General features: G+C 51.1%; 1 protein-coding gene across 3 annotated transcripts in view; it reads right to left on the reverse strand.

The window, feature by feature from the left end:
• Col26a1 (collagen type XXVI alpha 1 chain) overlaps window positions 1–15,073 on the reverse strand; it is a 127,060-nt gene that overhangs the window by 18,275 nt on the left and 93,712 nt on the right. For all 3 annotated transcript variants that reach the window (XM_035443399.1, XM_035443398.1, XM_027416213.2), the window contains exon 4: window positions 5,639–5,700. In XM_035443399.1, the coding sequence (XP_035299290.1) occupies window positions 5,639–5,700 (62 nt within the window). The remainder of the gene's footprint in view (window positions 1–5,638; window positions 5,701–15,073) is intronic.

Consider the following 15,073-nt stretch of genomic DNA (forward strand, 5'->3'; position numbering starts at 1 on the left):
TTTGAGGTTGAAAGACCCCCGAGGCTCAGACCCCCAGGATCTCTGCCCAGGACTGCGGCAACCCCAATCACCAGGTGGAGTCGAAAGCTTGATGCAAACTGCAAGAGGCTAACCCCATGTTAGCTCGGGCCTTTCATCCACCCACCATGGCTGATGGCAGGGAAAGACACTGCGAAGCCACTGTATAGAGATCTTATAGGAGGGTTTGCCCTGTGTTGATTGGTCAACTGGTTGTTATGGACCATAGGCCCTCCCAGGGCGGTTGCTATGCTCTGCGAGTCTTTGCTGTGCACTTGTCCGTAAAGCACACCCAGAGCTGTAAAACATAGCACCACCAGCTAACTTCTGATTGGTTCCTTGCCATGAGGCAGGCATCTGACCTCCTAGTGACCAAGGCCTCAGGTCTCCTGTTACATCTCTCCTGCCCTGCATTCCCCCCCCTGCCCCCGCCATAATCCCTACGAAAAAGGGAAGGCCCCAGCCTGTGGGCACTCCAGAACTCTGGCTACTGTCGGGAGTTGCAGAGGTAGAGGGGGGCAGTAATGGAAGGAGTGTGTCTGAGGTGGCATGGGACGGCTGGCTCAGAGCAGTGGACAAGAACATGGTGTGACAGGACCCTCTAACCCTGAAGCTCCTGGGGGGCTGGTGAAAGGAGGCTGTTCCCCACTTTTGCCTGGCTACTGAGAACATAAAGCTGTCCATTAAACAAGGGCAGGCTTGTGGTGCAGTTGACAAGTAGTTGGGGTGCACTATATCCCAGCATCCCCTAGGGCCCTAGAGATGAGCAAGGGGACAGTCCCAGGCCCATGGAACTGAAGTAGGGCCATGTCAGAGGACAAGGCCGTATGGGGGATGGAGAGATATGAAATTGATGGGGCCTGAAAAGTTCCTGCACTCCAATAAGCCTGCTGACGCAGCAATCCAAATCAGACCAAATCAAACCGAATTAGATGGACACAGCACTCCTGATAGCTTTCCAGCCCCCCAGAGAGGAGATAGGAAAGAGACTGGAAAACCACACATCTGTTTTGGGGGGGGCAGTTTAAATACCCTGTGGGAGTGGTCTTGAGCAGCTCTGGGGGAGGAGTCATCATTTGGCAGGCTTTCTGGCAGGCAGCAGGGTTTGGAGAGAGATAGGGGAGGTGAAGCTTCCACCAGAACATCCCAGACTCTTTGGGTCTATGGATGCCAGGCACTGGAGTGAAGCTTCCACTGTAACAGGGAACAGGACAGACAGCAAGCCAGGGGGATCAAGGAAAAAATACTCCCTCTGTATCACTGAGGATTGACCCTCCTGCCCTTTCTGGCTAAATCCTGGGCTTCTTCAATGGGATCTCCTCCACCAGCTCTCTGCTTTGGCACAGAATGCTTGCCTGACTCCTGGATACTTCTACATGGCTACCAAGGCCCACAGAGCCTGTGAACTTAGGCAGAGGTGTCTGGCCTCGGTCAAATTTGAGTCTGCCTCAGCCTGTGTCCCTGCACTTCTGGCTTGGCATGGCTGACCTCCCAAGGGGGAAAATTGCATCTGTGCCCTGACTGGGCTTAACAGGACTGACATGGAATGCAGTCCAAGAAAGTCAGACTGTGGGCTGGTGTGATGGCTCAGGGGGTAAAGGCGCTTGCTGCCAAGCCTGCAGGGCTGAATTTGATCCCCAAGATACACATGGTGGAAGGAGAGAAGCGACTTCTGCAAGTTGTCTTCTGCCTGCAGACACACACCATGGCATGCACACCTGCACTCACGGACATGCGCACACCCAGTCCACCGAGGAAAAGAAACAGAGAAAGAAAGAAAACCAGACTACAGATCTTTTGAGACAGTGACCCGATGATGTCATCACAGCCAGGCCCCCGCCTTCCTCCATCAAGGAACTGAATGCTGGGATTTGTGTACCTTTCACTTCTTGGGGTTCCCTCTCCATCCTGTGGGCTGTTAAGTGGGAATTGAAAAAGGAGAGGGTGGAGTAGGGAAGATGAGTCAGGCCCCTGCTGGCCTCTGGCCCGCCATCCTGCCCAGGACAAGAGGGAGCACACCCTCGTGGCCACCTGTCCCTCAACTCTCCCTTCATACCTTGCTCTAGAACTTCCCATTGTTTTGTATCTGTGTGTGTACCCCAGGGAAACAATGAGTGGTCCACTGTGACAGTCTCTTTAGGCTTGGTCCAGCGCTCAGCTTCCTGGCTGGTGACCCCTGGGTGATTCCATAGCCCAGGGATGACCCCTGGGAAGCAATGAGTCTGGGGGGCCGCACTCCATCTCACATTTGCTTTGTCTACATTATTGGCCTAATACAAGGATGGGATAGACCACCTTGAGCTGTGCAGCCACCTTATAACATGAGGCATCACTCTGAAGCTCAGAACCAGATTCATTGGGGAGGCAGAGGGGAAGGGCCAATGACAGTCACTGAACAAATCCCAAGGCCACCAACTCCTGGACTTCTGTTTGAACAGCCCTACTTAGGGCGGAAGTTGGCTCACTCCTGTTGGGTGGGTCTGTCCCGTACAACCTGATGCACCACATAGCGGTTTATTTGAGGCAATAGAAGCCTCATTCTCTAGGCTTCTGCATTGCAGCGCTTAGGCAGGCTGCCTCATTTGGCCTTTTTTGTTTTTTCCTTTTGTTGTACCAGGGATTGCACCCCAGGCCAGGAGACACATGGGCATGGAATGGACAGCTGAAGAATGATGCTGGAGGCTGGACATGAGCCAGGAGTCTTCAGCCCTTACCCCAGCATTCTGGGGTCTGTCTGAAGCAACCTGCGCTCTGCCCCAGGGTGGGCTCCATGCTCCTTAGATTCAAGCTACCTCCCTGGGTCCCACTCCCCAAGCTGGATACTTCACCCCATCTCGAAGCTAGTTCTTTCATGACACCCTGAGGTTCCTCTGCCAGCCTGAAGGACAGAGGGCAAGTCTTTAGTGGTGGCTGTTTATACTGCTGAGACCCCCATGTGTCAGGGGGTGTCAGGAGACAGGGGAGGAATTGCTCTCAGCCAGAGGGCATGCATGAGGGCCAGGTGCAAGGAAGACAGCTGGCCCCCAAAAGCTGTGACTTTTAACACCCAGAATCCTGAACCAGAGCCAGGCCAAGCCGTCAGTTTTTTCTCTGTGCCAAACCCTCCCACGGCTCTGGAAAATGCCATCAGGCCACCCTCCTCCCCTTCTCTGAAACCTCAGGGGAAGAAATTTGTTCCAGACTCATCCCCAGCATCGTGCCCACCCTTTCCAAGGTTGACTCGGTCCTGGCTGGGGAAGCCTCCCCACCGTCCCAGGATCCTCACTCCACAGGGAACAGAGGATCTCTCAGGCCTGGGTTGGGAGACCCTGCCTGCTGAAATAGGGGTTTGATCACAAGAGGCTGTGCATGTCCTGGGGCCTTGAATATCCTAGGTGGTGTATAATATCCCTCACAGCCTGTCCCTTAAACTTTCTTTTTTTAGTGTGTATGTGAGTGTGTGTGTGTGTGTGTGTGTGTGTGTGTGTGTGTGTGTGTGAGAGAGAGAGAGAGAGAGAGAGAGAGAGAGAGAGAGAGAGAGAGAGAGAGAGAGAATGTGTGTTTTTGTGCACAAGGTGTGTCGTGGTGCACCTGTGGTCAGAGGACAAATTGCAAGAGTTGGTTCTTTCCCTTCACCATGTGGTGCTGGGAATTGAACTCAGGTCATCAGGTTTGGCAGCAATCAGCCTTACCCACTGAACCAACTCACTGGCTCCTCCTCCTCCTCCTCCTCCTCCTCCTCTTCCTCCTCCTCTTCCTTCTCTCTCTCTCTCTCCCCTCTCTCTCTCTCTCCCCCCCCTTCTCTCTCTCTCTCTCCTCCTTTTTAAAAATTTTTAGACAAGTCTTGCAATGTAGCCCAGGCTAGCCTCAGACCCACAATCCTCTGCCCCAGCCTCCTGAGCGCTGGGATGACAGGATTAGGGCCAGGAGCATCTTCCACATTCTTGTTCCCCAAGTATGTGCAACATTACTATTTGTGTGCACACAAGTGTGAGTGTGCACATTTGTGTGAGGTCAGAGGGTGATCTCAGATGTTCCTTGAGCCCTGCCCACCTTGCTTTTTGAGACAGGGCTCTCACTGGGCCCTGGGGGTCACCAAGGAAGGTAGGCTAGCTGGCCAGCCAGCCCCAAGGACCTTCCTGTCTCCACCTCCCAGTACTGAGATTATAAGTGCACACCACCATGCCGAGCTTCTTCACCTGGGTGCTGGGAATTGAACCTGGATCCCCATGATTGCAAGGCAAGCACTTTCCTGATGCAGCCCACGCCATGTGAATTTGACTCCTTGACAAATTATGCAAATAGAAACTTGGGGCTGGTTCCAGACACCCATGCTCCCTCCCTCCCTCCCTCCCTCCCTCCCTCTCTCTCTCTCTCTTTCTCTCTCTCTCTCTCTCTCTCTCTCTCTCTCTCCTTCTCCCTCTCTCCTTCTCCCTCTCTCCTTCTCCCTCTCTCTCTCTCTCTCCCCCTGGAGCTCAGGTGAGTCCTGACTAACCCTGCTGGCAGTGAGGCCACTACAGAAGTTCCTATGCCTTCAAAAAGCTCCGTGGCCTCAGCAGGGTGCCTCTCCCTACCCCTCTTGCTCATGGATATGGTGGGAATGTCCCTACAAGGGACATGTCATAGGCACCTTTGATCTTGCCCACTGCTTTCTGGCCAGAGATGCTCTGTAATTCAGGATGAAAGCCAGACAGCCATGGGAGAGCAGGATTGACTCTGAAGAGGCCATACCCAGGGGGGAACAAGAGAGGCTGCTGGGCTGGTAAGCTCCCAGGTAGGTGAGCTAGAGCATTTGTTCTATGGCGCCCCCCAGAGGACCACAAGGTAGAACCTATTGCCTAGCAAGGGCACTCCCCAATGGGTTGAGCTGCCTGCAGGCTGTGCGGTGTGCTCCAAGCTCCCAGCTTTGTGAGCTGTCACCCATGCTGGGCAGGCTTTGGTGACAGAGCTGCCTTTGAGCCATTTCTGTAAATGACCCCTCACTCATATTCCTGTGAATAACCCCAGTGAAACTCATTGGCTCATCAAGTTGGTCTTGGTGGTAGTGATTCTGGGCTCCATATCTGTGGTCAGTAGATATGTGTTGTGTCTCTCCAGGAAAAGCCTTGTCCCACAACACACTCCCCAGCGGGACCACAATGTGAACCCCCAAGGTCTGTGTAGGCACCAGACAGTGAACACGCATGTCCTATGCACAGGTTTCCCAGCACTGGGTGGGCGTGGTGCCACCAAGTCCTTCTGTCCCTGGGACACCCACTGAGGACTTGACCCTCTGGCTAACAGTCCATCCCCCATGTCTTTCCCCCAAAATTCCACTGTGCTCAGTCCCAAGCAGGTCCTTAACTGGAGGAGCAGTGGGGATTGGGGACAGCAACTGACTCACTGATTTGCCAGCCTCCTAGCATGCTTGGGAACACAGGGCCCCAGACTAGTCGCTCCCTGAGACCTTGATCCCTTCCTGTCTTAGGGGGCTGCTCCAGTGGAGGCCACCCAGAGCCACCAAACCTCAGTGGTTCTCTATGCCTGAGACCAGTCTGCTCAGGCTAGCCGGGCTCCCTGGAAAGAGGCTTTCCCTAGCCATGTCTGATGTCCCTCCATCCCCACTCACTGTCAGCTCCCCAGGCCACCCAGACCAGCTAACCTTGGCCTCCAGCGTAGTCAGGCGCTCACTCATGTCGCTAAGCCGGGTACAATTCATACATTCTGAAAAAAAAAAAAAAAAAAAAAAAAAAAAAGGAAGGTGAATCAAAGTTAGATACAGTATAAACGCACCCACCTCACCCCAAGAAAAAGGAAGCCTGGCAACAAGGATAGCCTCTAGTGGCAGCTGGGTAAGATCAGAAAGATTAGAAAAGATTAGAAAAATGATTTTGTCTGGAAAACTCCTATCCATCCGTCAGAGCCTTATCTTTGATGTCCACCCTCCTCCTTGCAACCTGCTGTACCTGAGTCAGCCTGGGTAGGGGCAGCTGAGGATGACATGCTGGAGATGGTGGCATCTAATGGGAAGTCTAAAGGCTACATGGTAGTTGACACACGCTGAGACCCAGACAGGAATGAAAGTAGGAAGCAGCTTCTATATGCAGCCAGCCCATCTAGGGACTGAGAAAGGGGCAGGGTGACAATGTGGCCAGCAGGGGTCTTCACACCAGGGGGTCTGGGAGATGGGTTTGGCAGTGTCCTGGCAAGAGAGCTTCAAGAAGGCTGCAGGTTGTAAGGCTCCTTCTGAGGACCAGCATAGGGCACTTGCCCAGCACACATGAAGTCCTGGCTTCCACTCCCAGGCATGGTGCAGGTCTGCGATTCCTGAGGCTCATCCCAACTATATATCAAGTTCAAGGCCAGCCCGTGATACATAAGACGCTCTCTAAAACCAAACAACAACCTCCCCCCCAATCCTTCTGGTCGGTGCACAGTGGTTCATACCTATGATTCCAATATGTTCAGTATGTGAGAGGCTGGGCAGGAAGGTCACCAAGAATTCCAGGCTAGCCTGGACTACAGAATATCTTCCAGGCTAGACTGGGCTGTACAGCTGCGCTCGCGCTCTCTCTCTCTCTCTCTCTCTCTCTCTCTCTCTCTCTCTCTCTCTCTGTCTCTGTCTCTCTCTCTGTCTCACACACACACACTCACTCACTCTTTCTCTCTTACACACATATACACACACCCTCTCTCTTACACACACCCTCTCTTACATATACTTTCTGTCACACACACTCTTTCTTACACACTCATACACACACACTCTTACACACACACCCTCTCTTACATATACTTTCTCACACACAACTCTTTCTCTCTTACACACTCATACACATACACACCCTCTCTTACACACACACCCTCTCTTACAGACACTCTCTTACTGTTATACACACACACCATCATACACTCTCACACACACTCTTTCTCTCTTACACACACTCTCTTACACACACAATTCCTCTCTTACACACACACACCCTACACACAATCCTTCTCTTACATACACACTCTCTTATACACAATCCCTCTCTTACACACACACTCTCTTACACACACTCTCTTACACACACAATCCCTCTCTTACACACACACTCCCTTACACACAATCCTTCTCTTACACACACACTCTCTTATACACAATTCCTCTCTTACACACACTCTCTTACACACACACTCTCTTACACACACTTTCTTTTTCTCTCTTACCACTCTCTTTCCCTTGCAGCACACTCCCACACACTCTAACACTTTCTATCATATACACACTTACACACACTCTTTTACACACACTCTCTTATACACACATACTCTCACACATATACTATGCACATAGACACACTACACACATTCTATCCCCCCCCACTTCACACACACACACACAAGGTCACAAAGTTCCCCTAGGCCCCACTCTCCTGGCCTTTAATTGTCTGTTTAGCTTATGTTGTCTCCCCAGACTTAAACTCTTTACTGTGGAAAGAGATGGCTCAACGCCACTCTGGAGAGCTTTGATTGCTTTAGACCTCAAGGCTCCTCTCTCTTTTCTTTGCCCAGTTCAAAGCCTGGATTTGTAGGAACCTCTTTCTGGAAACACATGTCCAGAGACTTGTGAGACTTTGCTGGTTGACTCAATAGCTGTGCCCACATGGGTGCCAGGGCCTTGGACACAGGCTGAGAGGGCAAGTGGCCTTGCTTAGTTGCTGCTCCCTCCAGGAGGAGTGTGGGCAGTCCTAGTGTAATGCACTAGTTCTCTGAGTGTGCACAGCTAGGCTGGGCATCTGGTATCCCACTCAGAGTGAATAAACTAGGTATAGTAATGCACACTTATAATCCCAGCCCTTCAGAAGGAGGATCAAAAGTTCAAGGTCAACCTGGGTTACATAAGCCTCAAATAAGTAAAGGCTGATTAAGTGGCTCAACGGTTAAGGCACTCACTGTGCAAGCATGAGGATCTGAGTTCAAATCCCCAGAACTTTTGTCGTGAGCACAGACAGGAAGATGGCTTGGGCTTGCTTGCGGCCAGCCCAGGCAGGAAAAAAGTGAACTCCAGGTTCAGTGAGGGACCCAGTCTCAAGAGAGTAAAATGAAGAACGACAGAGGAGGGAGTTTGATGCCTCCCACTGGCCTCTGCAAGCACATGCACAAGTGCATGGGTCGCACACGTGTACACATGTCACAAACATGCATGCGCACGTCACACACGTGTGCACCCGACACATATACGTGCACGGAAATAATAAAATCAAACAAGACTAGCAAACTACAATGCAAAAAGAAGGTAATGAGAAGCAAAGAGGGGACTGGGGGGTCATGTGGCCCCTAAGTCCATCTCTGGTACCCATGAGTTCTTGGCTTAGGATGAAGGGTTGAGGCAGGGAGGGAGAGCCATGTATAACTAAGCAGTCCTGGTCAAGGTGGGGTCTGGATGCTCACTGTCTCAGTCTGGTTCTGCAAAGCGGTCCAAGGAAGCTTTTGTCACTTGAGGGGATAGGTTAGTTCTCAGAAGTGAACTACTTCAGCTCCAAGCTGCAGCCTTCTCTTTGTGGATAACTGTTCACCTGGACTTGGGCGGGGGCTTTGTCCTGCTCTTTCTGGAATTCAAGGTGACTGTAGGTTTAGTTTTTGTTAAGATTTATTTTATTTTCAATTATGCATCTGTATGACTGTGTGTGTGTGTGTGTGTGTGTGTGTGTGTGTGTGTGTGTGTGTAAGTGTGCGCATGTGAGTGCAGGTGCCAACAGAGGCCAGAAAAGGGCGTCATGTCTCCTGGCAGACAGTGCATAAGTTCTTGGAACTGAAGTCTGTCTTTTACAATGATGGCAGGTGCTGCTAACCACTGAGCCATCTCTGCAGCCGTGTGACTACAGGTCCTGGAACAAGCGGATGTAGATACTGACAGTAAGGTGTCCCTGTGACTCTTCACTATGGATGGGTGATAAGCTAGATAAGGTATCACCAAGTTTTAGATGGATGGGCCTAGGTGCAGAGGTGGCAGCTGGCCCAAGTAAAGGATAAATGCAGAGCAAAACCAGAGATACCAGGCTTCCAGCCTGCTTTTACTTAGTTACCTTATGGGCCCAGGTGAGGAGTCTGTGCTTTCAGCAAATGAAGTTTAAAGTGTCTAATTTTTTGTTCTGGTTTTGAGATACTGGGGATTGAACTATAGTAAGTGTTCTACCACTGAACCACACCCCAGCCCTCCACTGGGGGATTCTAGGCAGGTGCTCTATCATTGAGCCACACCCCAGCCCCTCACTGGGGGATCCTAGGCAGGTGCTCTACCATTGAACTACACTCCTGGCTCCTTATGACAGAGTGGGGGAGAGCTCTAGGCAAATGCTCTGCCACTAAGCTCCATCCCCAGCTCTCTTTTTACTTTGTATTTTGAAACAAGATCTCACTAAGTTGCTCAGGCTAGTCTTGAACTCATTCTATAGTCCAGCCTGATCTACAACTTTCCATCCCTTTGCCTCAGGCTCTGGAATAGATGGGATGACAGGCATGTGCCACCTGGTTCAGCTTTAAGGGTGTTACAGTAGGATCAGGAGAACAGGTGAGTTGGGCATTGTCCTCCACCCGGCTTCCGTCCCCAGGCTCAAGCCGAAAATCACTTAGCAAGAATGATAGTACCCGGCCCACCTCCTGCTCTCCAGAACTACTTGATTTATTGGAAGGAATCGTATGGCTTGCATGGAGTCCTCCCTAAACCACACACACACACACACACACACACACACACACACACACACACACACACACAAAATCCCTCCTTCCGACCCCAGGGTGTTCCACATCAGTGGTTTATAAACAGGTTTTAGGAACAAGGATTCTCTTTCTTCTCTCCATAAAACCCTGTCACCCCAATACATAAAACAGATTAAAGATGGAGTGATATAAACACTGAATATCAACACAAGCAGAAGAATGAGGGTGTATACAGAATCCGAGGCTGAGACCAGACAGCACTTTACAAAGGGAAAGCAAGAGAGGGAGGTGCTTGCTTCTCTGGGTTAACTTGGCAGACTGAATGCACATGTTCCCCTAGAGGGGAACCAGAGTAAAGAAAAAACGAAAAGGCTGAGGCTATCTCAGCAAGCGCCTGCTGCCAGTAATGTCTTGTGAGATGGAATGTAATCAGGCACTCGGGTTCATCCTTGCAAACCAATGAGAGCCAGGTCACAACCATTAGGCCCAGCTGATTTTGGAGAAAAGAGGGACAGGTCCTTTCTGGGACGGGGCCAGACAAAAAGCAAAAGGCCATGGATACTGGAGCTTAGAGAGGCCACTGATGAAATACTTGGTCCCAAGAGACCTGCCTCTTGTAGCGGCTCTCTCTCTCTCTCTCTCTCTCTCTCTCTCTCTCTCTCTCTCTCTCTGTGTGTGTGTGTGTGTGTGTGTGTGTGTGTGTGTGTGTGTGTATGTGTGTGTGTGTGTGTGTGTGTGTGTGTGTGTGTGTGTATGCTTGCATGCCTGTGCATGGGCATGCCTCCCTCCTCCCTCCCTCCCTCCCTCCTCCTCTCCCTCCCTCCCTCCTCCCTCCCTCCTTCTCTTTTCCTCCCCCACCCCTCTCTCTCTCTCCCTGTGTGTGTTGCATAAGTAAACCAGGGTCTGCAGCATGAGCAGGGGCCCTAGAGGATTCCTGGTGTCTCCTTCCTCTCTCACAGTCAAGGATTCCTAGACCCTTTAAAGGAAGCCCATAACAGGATGGTCAAGAACCAAAAGGAGCACATAACCATCTGTCTAGTGCCATACAGGTCTCTTTACCCACCTCTCAGTCATCTCCCAGGCACCCTACCCTCATCCATCCCACAGTGCGGTCCCTACCCAAGCCCACACATCCCCATATCATCCTCTACCCATCCCACCCCTATTTATCCCTGCCTACCCCTACTCTTCCCTCATCTACCCCCATTATTCTTCCTCCTTGTCCTCTACCCACACCCCACACCCACCCTCCTTATCCCCCACCATGTCTTGCAACTCACATCCACCCTAATCTCCCAATCATCTCCCTACAGGACCCGTATAGATCCCAACCCACCTTGCGGCTCTGCGATATACCTGTAGAACTCCTTTGGTGGAGTTCGTCAACTCTAATGGCTGTGAGTAGAGGGAATATGTGTGGGGATCTTTAGTTTCCCAGCAGCCATGACCTTGGGCAGTTGGGACAACTTTGCACTTTTTTTAAAAATTATTTTAAGACACATTTTTATGTAGTCCAGGCTGGCCTTGAATTCATCGTGTAGCCAAGGATAACTTTGAACTCCTGATCCTCCTGCCTCCGCCTCCTAAGTGCTGAACTAAAAGCATACACCACCACATCCTACTTGGCTATTGTTGCAAAAGTGATTTTCACCTTGAGCCTTGGCACCCCCTGCTCAGACTGGGAGGTCCCCTCCCCACCCCAGGGGGCCACCACAAAGAGCCAGAAGGCCACAGTGGACCTGGGTTGTGGTAAGTTAGTGCTTGGGCCCTTCCAGGGCTCTGGGCGAACGCACATTCCTGAGGCCTCTAAAGGCGTCTAAGGGCTGTTTCCAGGGTCCGGAGCAACAAATAAGACCCTTTGCAGGGGGCCAGGGCAGCCAAGGGAGGTCTACGGGGACCTGTTTCTGGAAATGTGTTGGGCCCAACCTAGTGTGCTCTGGCTTTGGCTGCTTTGGCAGGTGTGAAGTGGCTTGGCCCTTGGAAGATACAGGGTGGGGGAGGCATGGCCCAGGCTCTAGCCTCAGAGGGTACCCAGCCAGCTTAGACACCCCATGACACCGGCTTGAACAGGCCTTCCACATCTGGCTGGTTTATGGCTCCCCTGGAATATGTCACCAACAGGCAGTTAAAGCTTGTTTGTTTAACTTGTTCTAATTATTAAGCAGTTTAGGTGGGGGCTGGTCTTGTCCCCTAGCTCTGGGACCCAGATAAAGAATTATCTGACTTGCTCTGGGCCTCAATGACCCTTAGTAAGACACAGGCTTTAATTTGGGGGACTCTGAAGGTTTGAGCCCATCCTGATTACTGTCACAAAACACTCAGGCCAGGAGAAGCCGGGACCAAGGACATTTTTGGCATCTAGAACATGAGCCACGGGGACAATCTGCTGATCCCTGTCAATTGTAAACTCCCCAGGTGGCTGGCCAGATGCTCACAGTGAAGCGCCTGCCTTATAAGCACGAGGACCTGAGTTCTATCCCCAGAGGCTACAAAAAAAAAAAAAAAAAAAAAAAAAAAAAAAAAAAGACAGGCATGTAGGTGGTGCCCATCTGTGGGCCTCTGGGGACAACTCCCTCAGCCTAGCCTACAATACTTGCAAGAGTTGGCTACCACAGGGAGTTTAAAAAGACAGTAGAATCTAAGGGAATCTAAGGGGACAGTGATCTTGTCCTCCAATGTCAGCTTCCTCTGTTAGAGGCCCCAGAATGGATGCCAGCAGGCACCTGCAGGGTGCTGTCGCCAGTAGGCCAGTACAACCAAAGACTACTTCCAGGAGATTTTTAGACTGGGAGACCCTTGATCCCAGCCAAGACTCCTAGGCCTTGTTGAGAGAAGAAAGATCCAAGGCCACGGGGAAAGACGATGCCAAGCCAGGGCATGGGATAGCATAGGAAGCACAGGGACAAGGCAGCCTAGGATGGGATCAGGGTCTCCAGCATGGTAAGTGGTTGACAGCAGAGTCAGGCCTGCCTTAGCTTTGTCTACCTGGCTGCACTTGTGCCCAAGAGATCCAGCCATTGACGTCAGCAGCACAATGGTGAAGTGACTTCCTCCTCCTCGTTCCCTCCCCCCTCTTCTTTCCCCGTCCTCCACCAATTGGTCACACTTGCTGGATAGCCCCCATGGCTCTCAGGGAAAAGCTCATGTGATGGCCAGTCTTGCTGTCCCTGCTCACTCTCACAACCCCAGTCATCGTAAGGAAACCATGATGCCTTTGGCTGGACCATGGCCCTCCCACTGGACCACACTCCCTGCAGCTGGGCCACATTGCCATTTGGGTCATACTTCTCACTGGGACATGCCTCCTCTTATAGGTGAGTCACAACCCCTAAAGCTAATGTCACATCCCCTACTGCTTGGACATGCCCTCTTTATCTGGGCCCAGCACCCTCCCACTGGGCCACACACCTCTCTCAACACTTGGCCATATCTCCCTCAGCCTAGATGAATGCCTTCTCCTAGGATATACCTCCTATAGCTAGGCCATAACTTCTTCCATTAGGCCATAACCCCTCCAGCTGCCCCCCCCCCCGTAGCCATGCACATCCCCTCCACTGGGACATGCTCTCTTACAGTTAGGTAACACTTTCTTTGAGATAAGCTATGTTGCTTCTAATAAGACATGCCCTTTATAGCTGGCCACATCTCTTCCCATTGGGCCACACCCCTCCTGCTGGTCACACACGCACGCGTGCACTCGCGCGCGCGTGCGCACACACACACACACACACACACACACACACACACACGCACACACACATATATATATATATGTACATCCTCCTTTTATCATCGCCAAACCCCCCTCCCCTTCAGTTGAGCCACGCCCCATTCAGTGGAGACTACTACTCCTCCACACCCCTCAGTTTTGCCATAGTCTCTCTCTCTGGACCGCACTCCATCCATCCATGTCTCCCTCCTTCCCACCCAGCTCATAGCTCTTCCTCAGGTGGCATCACATGAGCTATTATTCCTAGCTTCCTAGTCTTGGCTCCAGACAGTCCTGTTTCCTGCCTCTTCCCTTGGCTCACATTTCATCTTCATTCTTAGAAACTGCAGCTCTGGCCCAAGAAGAGAGTGACATAGCAATCCGTGGCAGTTGTCTGGATGCAGAGGAGCAAAGCGTTTGGGAGAGAAAGCTGCAGAGCAAACACTAGGGGGTGCTGGCACACACGGTCCTCCAGTGTTGGAGGAAGGCTGCTAGAAGCAGTAGCAGGAATTCTCTCTTGAATAACCCAGCACTCACTCCAGGTGGCTCCCAGCAAACGCAGAAAGGGGTCTGCCACAATAAGATTCCTGTCTGGGGAAACCCAGCAGCCCAAGAAAGCTGACCTAGAGGGGTCATGACTTAGGGCATGGCAGGATCTTTGCATAGAGAAAGCCCCAAGTTCTAAGAGGGCAAGCCTGCCATGGCCAATGACCATTTGACACATAAATATGGCCTCTAAGATGGGAGCAAAGGATCATTATTTAATTGAGGACCAAAAGAGAAGAAGATAAATATGGAATAGGCCAAGAGTGCACAGAAGAAAACGTAAAAATAAAAATAAAAAAAAACCAAACAAACAAATCCTCCAAACCCCAGAGCAAAAATCACAATGTTATTTGGTTTATTCAGTATCATTAGAGAAATATGAGAATATACTGTATCCTTGTTGTGATTATCTTTTACAATTATTTACTTTGTGTGTGCGTATGGGTATGTGGGCATGTGTGCCACATGCAAATGATAGCATTCAAGAGTCAGTTCTCTCCTTCCACCATGTAAGGCCCAGGGATTGGATCAGGTCCTCAGACTTGACGACAACTTACAGGCCCTGGTGATGGTAGTGTTAATGGTCAGCTTGGCAGAACCTACAGTCCCCTGGGAGATGGATGTCGGTGTATGGTGTATGCCTGTGGGGTTATCAAGATGAAGTTAACTAATGTGAAAAGATCCACAGTTGCCTGTGGGTGAGACTTCCGTGGGCAGGAGTCAGGATATACAAAACAGAGACAGTGAACTGAGCTCATGGGTGTTTTCTGACAGCTGGCAGGCCGTGAACAGCTTCTTCAAGTCCCTGCTATTTTGACTTCTCTCCCATGATGGTTGCACCTTCAACTGTGAGCCAGAAAAACAAACAAACAAAAAACTTTGCTTTTGTCAGGGTGCTGGAATTACAGGTGTGTACCCCCAGGTATAGTTTATGCAATGTTGGGCATTACACCCAGGGCTTCAAGTATGCTAGGCAGGTACTTTACCAACTGAGCTACATCTCCAGCTCACACTTCCCTTTCTTTAAAAATTTGAAGCCTTAGCTGGGCAGTGGTGGTGTACACCTTTAATTCCAGCATTCAGGGAGGCAGAGACAGGTGGCTGTCTGAGTTTGGGGCCAGCCTGGACTATAAA

The sequence above is a fragment of the Cricetulus griseus genome, chromosome 4 (genome assembly GCF_003668045.3).
Source record: "Cricetulus griseus strain 17A/GY chromosome 4, alternate assembly CriGri-PICRH-1.0, whole genome shotgun sequence".
Classification (NCBI taxonomy): Eukaryota; Metazoa; Chordata; class Mammalia; order Rodentia; family Cricetidae; genus Cricetulus; species Cricetulus griseus.